Here is a 9072-nt window from a genome sequence, read left to right as displayed (position 1 = left end):
TTTATATTTTTGGTGCACATTAATAATTTTTCTAGCACTTGCTGAACCTAATTGTCCTAAAGATTAGTTTCACTTGAGCTTGCTTCAAGAATAATTAACAGCAATATGATCAAATTTATCCATGATCAGGTGATCGAGTGCTGAAATTTACATAGAAACATCTAATTCTTCTTTACACATTTCCGGTCGGATTCAAAAAATATAAATAAACTATTTGTTCTTCATCCTATCATTGAAAATTTTTCCTAAATAAAGCGACTTCAAAGCATGATTGCTCAAATATCCAATGATAATTATACATTATTTTCATTTTGAAGAAGCATGCTTGATGAAGAATGCTCTCTGGTCTCATCAGTAATTTGGACGGAAACTGATGAATCTGTCCATGGTGCATCTATTGACATGGTTCTTTGCATCTCACTTTCCTGAGACAATGTTGAGACCTGGGTTTGGCTGTCTTGTGATAGAATCTCAAAGGCTCTGAATCTTGCATCCTGGCTATCTGAATTGCGCCTAATAATTGGCGCTTGGACTGCAGTTTTGCCTTCAAGCATACTTACTGCAGAAGACATAGTTGGTCTAAGAGTGGGAGATGGGTTGGTGCATAAAAGAGCTATATTAAGCATTGTCATGGCCTCTTTTTTGGAGAAGTTAGAACCAAGACTTGGATCGACAAGTTCCAGGAGGTTTCCTTGCTCTTGCAAGACATATGCCTGCGGTTCCATGTACAAAGAAAAGGAATGTCATTCACAATCATGGCACAAGCATTGTTAACATGACTACATCATTTTTCATATTCAAAATATTACGTACGTGTGTGTGCGTGTATGAGCATGTCAAGGCATAATGCCTTTCAAACATTATACTATTAAGAGCAGAATGCAATTAAAATATATTACCCAGTCAAGAAGATAAACAAACTCCTCCTTTGGCCTGTAATTAGTGTTGCTCTTCCCACTAACTATCTCCAGAGCAACAATTCCAAAGCTGTAGACATCTGCTTTGTCGGTCAAGTAACCTCTCATTGCATATTCAGGAGCCATATAGCCTCTGGAGAAGTAAGCAGATATCAAATTATAAACTAGGACATGCATCAGCTAGTAAAGATGAGGAGAGTCTAGATTGTTCTGTACATAAAATAAATGTTACTCTTATTCTGCTTTAAGCATTAACCAAATATTCATGCAGGCGGTGAGATATTAAATATATGCATATGATCAATTGCCCAATCTGTACTTGTCTCAAAGAAAAAAATTACTACTTTTTTCAGCAGCCATGAAATTTTTCTGAGATGAAAAGAGAGAACTCACACTGTTCCAGCTATGCGCGTGCTGATATGGGTGTTCTCATCTTCATCAAGCTTAGCTAAACCAAAGTCGGATATCTTAGCATTTAGGTCCTTGTCAAGCAGCACATTGGTTGCCTTTATGTCTCTATGAACAATTTTCAACCTTGATTCTTCATGAAGGTAAGCTAATCCTCTTGCTATATCTGAGCATATCCTTTTTCTTGTTGCCCAATCCAAGTTAAGACATTGCCCCTCTTTACCTAAAAGAGAGAGAGAGAAAGAGAAAAAAAAATAGACAGTTCAGTCATGTCATAGTTAATTCCAGAGATGTAAAGAGAAGGTATGAGTGATTTTAGTGATGGCATTACCAAAAAGTGCGCGAGCAAGACTATTATTTTCTAGGTATTCATATACTAGCAACAACTGGTTTCCTTCAATACAACAACCGTAAAGCTTCACAAGATTTTGATGCTGTAAAGCAGATATCATGCCTATTTCATTCACAAATTCTCGGTTCCCTTGCTTTGATTTTGAGGAGAGCTGCTTAACGGCTATCACTGCACCATCTGACAGAGTACCCTACAATCGCAAAGACTAAAGCTTCAGAATACTGTAAAGATAGTTTGTCTTTTTGTACTTACTACTATTTTGCATCAGGAGAATAGACTGGACACACCACATATTTGTTTAAACACTTGGCATTATCAAGTCTTTTCCCAAGGTATAAAATTAAATCATGTTTACCTTGTAAACAGGCCCAAATCCACCTTCTCCAATCTTATTTGCAGCGTCAAAATTATTGGTAGCAGCTTTAATTTGTCTTAGAGTGAAATAACCAGTCTGGAGATCTAGTCCACGAAGTTCTGTAAAGAGAAAAGAAATTGAAAAGAACAAAATTAGATTTTTCAGTAAACATGCTGCATCAGGTGTATCAATTTCAAAGCAAAGTCAGCAATGATAGAACAAGAAGTGCACATATTTATCAATATCACCTTTATCTTCAACATTTTTTCCCCCTAAGTAACCCAGCCTCCAGAGTATAAACAACAATATTATGACAACTGCACATGAACCAGCTATAATGCCAACAATGGCTCCAGCTGACAGTCCCCCACCAGTATCAACTTCAAAATCTACAGGAACAGAAAGCAGTTACAGGACAAGTTGGCAGGAGGGGGGGGGGGGGAGGAATTGAAATTCTTATATAGGAGGTAAGCTTACTTGGTGTCACTGTAATGGCAGAAATAAGAGGCCCATAAACGCCTCTGTAAGGAATAGCATTGGTTCCTTTGCCTGCCCAGTATAAGTGGATCTCCATAGTGCTCCCATTGACAGAGACATCTTTAAATTCCCTAGTGATGCCTATACCGACACCTCCAGCTTCCTCCATAATATCAAAATCCTTGAGAACTTGTTTTCCCTGTGCAAATTAGAGTTAGAGGTTTACAAGCTTGACGAAAAACTAGCATTCCTCCTCTTTCAAAACTAAACAAAATCTTAAGAATAAAACAGCATACTAGACCCAATTAAAAAAAAGTCAGTAACTTGATGTTAATAGTTAACTATTTCCTTTTAGCTCACCTGAATTGAAACATCAAACATCCGTTTTCCAAGGCTTTTATAGGTCTGATCATTAGTAAACATAATTTCAGCAAAATGCAGCTTCACAGTGTAACTGCCCTTCAGCATGCAAAGGCCATAATACTTGAGTGATTGCGGTGCAAGGCGTGCAGTTTTGTAATATTCTGCACCACTCACATTCAAACCATATTGGTTTGCAGCCAAGTACTTAGAACTTTCATTGCCCACATAAACTCCTGTACTGCTATAAGCCCACCTGTCTGAAACTATACCAAAGTTTGACGGACCCTGTGTGTTAAGATCCTCTTCATAATCATTTTCCTCAAACTCCGTCGGGCTTCCACCGCAGTTAATAAACAAGGAATAGTCTACATTTGCAAAGAAGAATGTGTAATAAAATACATCTGCCACGGGAATTATAGGTTAAATCATATGATTATTGCAACACATAAAAGCACAATACGACATGTAGTTATGCTTACGTTTGGCTTCTTTCGGGCAAGGAAGATCCTTCTTCAAACACCAAGAAACTCTACCAGTTGAAAATTAATCTTTAGTTAATTATTTATGTTTTACTTTAAATTTGGACAAGAACGTAGATAACAACCTTCCTAAAGCAGATTCTATTAGACAAAAGAATAATGAAAAATAAAAGAAATAACTCACGAATTGCTTCCCGTAGATGAAAAACTGGAAAGTATGTTCCTGTGAAGTGATGAAAGAAGGATTTGAGTTTCTAGTCAATAAAAGAGAATCTATAGATAATGGAGGTATAAAATGAAATATTTTACATTACATCGTAGAAGGGAAAGTATAAATAATTGAGGCATGGACATATAATTAACTGAAAAACAGAATGCTTACACTCGGGACTCTCGGCAAGTAGCGGGAGATGACTCTGTAAAGTTGTTGTAGGATAAATCCCTGCAAGAAATTTTCCCATGGAATATCTGATGGTTATGGAAGATAAAAGTTATGAAATTGAACAAGAATCATAAATGACAAACTTATATATCATAACTAACAAATGAGTAATTTATGTCCAAATAAAATGAAGAGCAATGGATTAAAGATAGACTTACAAGTTCTTCTCACTGGTCAATATCCAATCAGGTAACGTTCCAGACAGTGAGTTGTTAGTCAGAAAACTACATTGAAAAAGCATCAGATGAGAATACTTAGTAAATAAGCAATCAATGAAATATGTAAATACAGGTCAATTTGAGAGATTAAAAAGTATCATGTGCATATATGCATGAGCTTGCTAAAGCCTAAATGTATTTATTAACTTACATGTAATCTATCTTTTTCAAATTCTGAAGTATCCCCGGAACTGGACCACTCAACTGGTTGAAGCTCAAATCTCTACAATAATGCAATTGGTATATAAAAATCATGAATCAATAAAAACAGTCTTTTGTAAATTGATCCATCATGGAAAATGATAAATAAAAAAATAAGCACATCTCTAAATAGCTCTCATCAAAGCAACTCACAAAATTTTTAGATCTGTCATATCCTCAATGTATTCTGGGATTCTACCAGTTATCAAGCAATTTCTTAGTATCCTGAGTCACAAAAATCAAATTCCTTGATAAGTTAATGTGCTTAAAAATGACAAGATGCTGTATTGCGGCGAAGTTGAGTAATGACAACTCACAATCTTTCCATTTTTTTCATATCCTGCAGATTGGGGAAAGATGAACTTGATCCTTTCAAATCAGATATCCTCCTAAAAAAGTAGATACACATCAAAAATATTTTCTATTTCTGGTACCAAGCATTAAAATGTTAAACCGAATATAGCAGTTACTACAAGCAGGGCTAAGTGCTTACAGTTCGGTTAAGTTTTTCAACTGGGATATAGTGGAAGGTATAGGGCCCTCCAACGATGTGCCCTGCAAATCCCTGAAATAGATTCGAGATCTCTCAGGTAACAATAACATAAATAGAGTGTATGTTATACGAGTGTGCAATTGGAATGCAGTACAGAACTCACAGTCTATCAAGTTTAGTCCAGTTCCCAATGAAATTGGGTATCCTCCCTGTCAAGTTACTCCCATCTATCCGACTGCAAGTGGTGAATATAAATTAGCAACTTCAGCATTCAGAAGAATAAACTTCTGTAATTTTGTCATGTTAAGCAACTTACAACTCAGTTAAGTTTTTCAGATTGCCATATGATTCTGGTATTGATCCCGTAAAATTATTTGAAGAAAGCAGACTGCAAGAGTTTTGACATCAAAAAAAGAAAAGATTACAATTTTTACAAAAATGAAAAAGGCTTGCCTGATTCTTCAAAAAAATAAAATGACAGAGGCATTACATTCTTCTTAAGCTCTTCAAATTTCCAAGGTTTTCAGGAAGAGGTCCTACAAGTTGATTATCTTCCAAGACCCTGAAAATTTTAAATTTAAATTGTTATGATGTTTCAAATCATCCTTTTCTTCATCTAAGAATACACTTTGTTAAATAACTTACAACTCCTCAAGTGTAGAAATGTCACCAATTTCCAGAGGAATCGAACCACTAAGACGGTTTCCCAGAATAAGCCTGTAATTTAACAAAGAGTTATAAATTGGCTAACCAGTTACCTATTTTTCTACTTCATCAATAGCTAGATGAGTAAATGGCAAGAAAAAAAATGGCCCTCAAAGTCTCTGCAAAAAATGCAAGGAATTCATACAACTCAGAGAGTAACTTACAGCTTGGTGAGATTTTGGAGCCGAGCAAAACTCTTAGGTAATGATCCATTGAAATAGTTGCGACTAAGATCTCTGTTTAACGAAACCAAATTCATTTAGCTATCAATCTTTAAGAAAGTGTCAATATTCGACAAGGACAGTCAAATGTTATCTGGATAACAAAGCAAAGCTGTCAATTCTGTAAAATAGCTTCTCATCTGTATTAATAGAGTAACAATATTTCTTTTCTGCTGCATGCATACAAGATTAGAAACCCGTTCGACATACATTAGAATTTCAGAGCTTGGAATATGCACTTACACTTCTTGCAGAAAAGTAAGATTCCCAAACTCTTCAGGTATAACTCCAGCAAGATTAAAACCTTTCAACAGGCTGTGATACCAAATGAAGAACATAGAAGAAAAACATCAGAGGTAGAAAGAGCAACCAAATAAACTCCAAAATCTATCGCAAATCACATTGTACGTGGGATCTGCATATACGATTAGGTGGAGGGTAAAGAAAAAACGGTCATACATGACAGTGACATGACAAACGGTGTTGTTGCTATATGTACAATCACAAGTGAAATTGCTTCCATTAGAATCATCAATTGTAACATTCCAGGAACCCTCAGTGCAAGAAGTTTGGTTGACTTGACCATTTCTGAAGTTCAGTTTTCTGAAAATTGATTGCAGTGTTTGCACTGTTAAACAGAAATGAGTTGTGAGTCAATTACTAAAACAGGTATAATCCTTTCTGAATGATCTTAAGTCTAAAACCAACAAATGAAACAACAACTAGTGTGTTTAATAACTTCAGCTTAAAACAAAAGAGCTACCATATCGGCAAAAGAAAATGACACATCATCATTAAATATAATCCCTCTTAAACTAAATTGGCTAGAATAAGAAATCAGTTAGGATCCAACTATGTGAGAATTGAGAGCCATTGGCATTTTAAGAACTAAATTGTCCCAATCACAAATTTTCAAAGACTATTAAATGAATTGAAAATTAAAGGAATAATTAAGTCATGAATTAAAACTTGAGATATCAAACCACGTTACAGGTAATGGATGCTATCAATAAGTGAATTCTCATTCCATTCGGTAATGTCAAACAAGTTAACATGTGACAGGTGAAGTTCCCGAATTACAAAGTGTTCTCGGGCCTGAGTCCCTCAATCAAGTGTTAGAACTTTTACCAGATTTAATTACTCTAAAGGAGTTTTGATCAGGTGGGCACAGTCGCTCTCCTTATGGAGAATGACTGCCCACATGGCCAGCTCTCATTGAGAGAACTGTGCTATTGACCCCACAGCTCTCTCAATGAGAGATGGCCGCGTGGGCTGTCCCTCTCCGATGGTGCCCACCAGATTAGCCCTCTACTGTATAGACAGACCACAACGTATTATGTTAATCATTTGTATGCACCCATTAAAATGTTGTGAAAAGTAAGAACAATAACAGATTTTATCAAACCCTAAAAATAAAAAAAAGGTTGGTAATCAGTTATGAGCATAAGTTCAAAACCTACCACAACTTATGACAACATGATGCCAACTAAATGACATTGGCAAAAAATTGACAGCTGGTGGAGGACAAGCTTCCTCCATAAATTTCAGTCATGTTCAGCAGAAATATCAAGCAATAATTGCTAAATGACAACATCATTGTTTCATTCCGAATTGGCCTTGCAGTTGCAAATAAGAGGATTCGCCCTAACGACCACTTTGTTGTTCCGTCTAGAAGAAATCATTTCTAGTAAATTGTTTGTTCCTCAAAGTTGTTTATGTGTGTAAATCAAACAAATACTACAAAGTAGATAATAGAAACGCTTCTGACTATTTCAAAAAGCACTTTTAGAGGTAGGAAAAGCAGAACTCATCAACAAGACAACCAAAAGAATCAAAACCCACGTCACTACGATGATTACTATGAACATTGATAGTAATTGACGAGTGATCTATAAGGCTCTAGCTAAAAAAATATATGTTAGACTATCACCGAAAAGTATCCTAGGCCAACCTGCAAGAAGAAAAATCCAAGCCAAATTTTGTTGTTTATGCAAATAGTCAAAGAATGATAATGCTATATGCATATAAAATTTTGCATGATTAATGCACGCACATTGACACAATTATCTCATATTCACTACGGTATCACTGGACCCATGTGATGATCCCACATCATTTAAAATGATAAAAAACATCACGCAATCAACATTCCAAAAGTATGGAAACTAATTAGATTAATGAAGTGCTAATTATTGTTTTAAGGAAATATTTCAGCAGAAATATACAAAAGGGTGTCGGTTCGTTTACAACTTGCTTTTTGCTTTCCTATAAGAATTTATTATTTTCGTCAACCAAACAAATTATGCTAAATATAGAGTCTCCGAGAGGGACTTATCTCTAAACAAATAATTGAAGAGAAATAAATAAATATTTATTTATTAAGAGAGAGCATCTGATTTTCTTACTGGAGTGGTCCCCATCTAATTAAAGAGAACAAACTGAAAATTCAAATCTTGGATCTTTTAACATTTTCCTTCACATTCTCAGCATCCAAACAGAGGAAACTCTCACAATAAATTCTTGCCAAACAGAACACAAACATCTAAAAGAAGCAAACCCAGAGAGCAACATTCAATTATTTCGACTCCCACTAAAATTTTGCTCTCTTTTCCTTCAAATTCTCGAGAACCAAACTTGAGACTTGAGACATGAAGAAAATATCATAAAAAAAAAAAAAAGATGAGAACTGTAATATGCTGTTGGCAAATTGTGAACTTACCTTCATCGTCAGGCAAACGTTGAGCATGAGATCCGAAGTTCGCAAAGCAATTCAGAACCAAAAACCCCAAAACAACAAAAACAGAAACGATCTTGCCCATTTCCACTCCCCCACACTTCCTGATGAGTAAAGGAGTAGTTTGAGTTTCAGACAAATTAAGTAATGCTCAAATATGACAACAAAACGACGGGTCGTTTAGCGACACAGAGAGAGAGAGAGAGAGAGAGAGAGAGTTCCGTGTGATCACTTAGAGAAAGAATGCATGGAGTTGTTATGCAGAGGAGGTAGACATTAATTAACAGAAAAAAGCAAAAGATTGATTTATTTGCTTTTCGTTCTCAGTAATGAAATGAAAATTATGCGAAGGCTTTTGCCAGTTTTCTATTGTTCTTTTATGCACGTGGTCGAAGTCCCGACAATATTTAAAACAAAAACAAAGACAGAAACTGAAACAGTAAAATTTGATTGGTTCGATTGATTGTTGTGTTAAAGTTAATTTTTTTGAAAAGAAAAATTAGGAGTACAGTGTATGAACGGGGACGAAATATGAAAGGGTCAGCGTCAAGAAAAGGAGGCAATATTGAAAGCGACAATGACACCTATTATTTGATAAATAATGGTGTCCCAAACTTCATTTCATATTGGGAAAAAGAATAATGGTAGAGCTACAATCACTTTATATCAATAAATATATACGAATTCAGAAATTAATTGTATAAAAT

The 9072-nt window shown here is 35.4% G+C and overlaps 1 protein-coding gene across 2 annotated transcripts; it reads right to left on the bottom strand.

The window, feature by feature from the left end:
* Window positions 1-130: 130 nt before the first annotated feature.
* Window positions 131-8760, bottom strand: LOC18049497 (probable LRR receptor-like serine/threonine-protein kinase At1g53430). Of its 2 annotated transcripts, none has more exons than XM_024187712.1 (24): window positions 8351-8760; window positions 6091-6259; window positions 5875-5946; window positions 5575-5646; window positions 5351-5422; window positions 5196-5267; window positions 5022-5093; window positions 4869-4940; window positions 4706-4777; window positions 4530-4601; window positions 4366-4437; window positions 4163-4234; window positions 3952-4017; window positions 3734-3793; window positions 3536-3574; window positions 3352-3401; window positions 2870-3237; window positions 2510-2708; window positions 2281-2421; window positions 2033-2151; window positions 1657-1867; window positions 1311-1548; window positions 900-1050; window positions 131-713 (listed from the first exon to the last, which is right to left on the bottom strand). In XM_024187712.1, exons 1-24 carry the CDS (start codon window positions 8448-8450, stop codon window positions 294-296), a joined length of 3051 nt encoding a protein of 1016 aa, XP_024043480.1. In that variant the 5' UTR covers window positions 8451-8760; the 3' UTR covers window positions 131-293. The 2 variants fall into 2 exon arrangements, with proteins under 2 accessions (XP_024043480.1, XP_024043481.1); XM_024187713.1 differs by lacking the exon at window positions 8351-8760 and adding an exon at window positions 7092-7497.
* Window positions 8761-9072: the final 312 nt, after the last annotated feature.

This window comes from Citrus clementina, unplaced genomic scaffold (genome assembly GCF_000493195.1).
Source record: "Citrus clementina cultivar Clemenules unplaced genomic scaffold, Citrus_clementina_v1.0 scaffold_3, whole genome shotgun sequence".
NCBI lineage: Eukaryota > Viridiplantae > Streptophyta > Magnoliopsida > Sapindales > Rutaceae > Citrus > Citrus x clementina.
The sequence above is the reverse complement of the archived record's forward strand: the minus strand, read 5'-3'. Positions and strand labels throughout refer to the sequence as shown.

Bases quoted from the DNA above. Each gene is read 5' to 3' on its own strand.
- LOC18049497 (XM_024187712.1), bottom strand. From the start codon at position 8,450: ATGGGCAAGATCGTTTCTGTTTTTGTTGTTTTGGGGTTTTTGGTTCTG. The intron at 4,941-5,021 runs GTAAGTTGCTTA...CACCACTTGCAG, and splicing joins CTGAAAAACTTAACTGAGTT to TCGGATAGATGGGAGTAACT. The intron at 3,402-3,535 runs GTGAGTTATTTC...TTCAACTGGTAG, and splicing joins TCATCTACGGGAAGCAATTC to AGTTTCTTGGTGTTTGAAGA.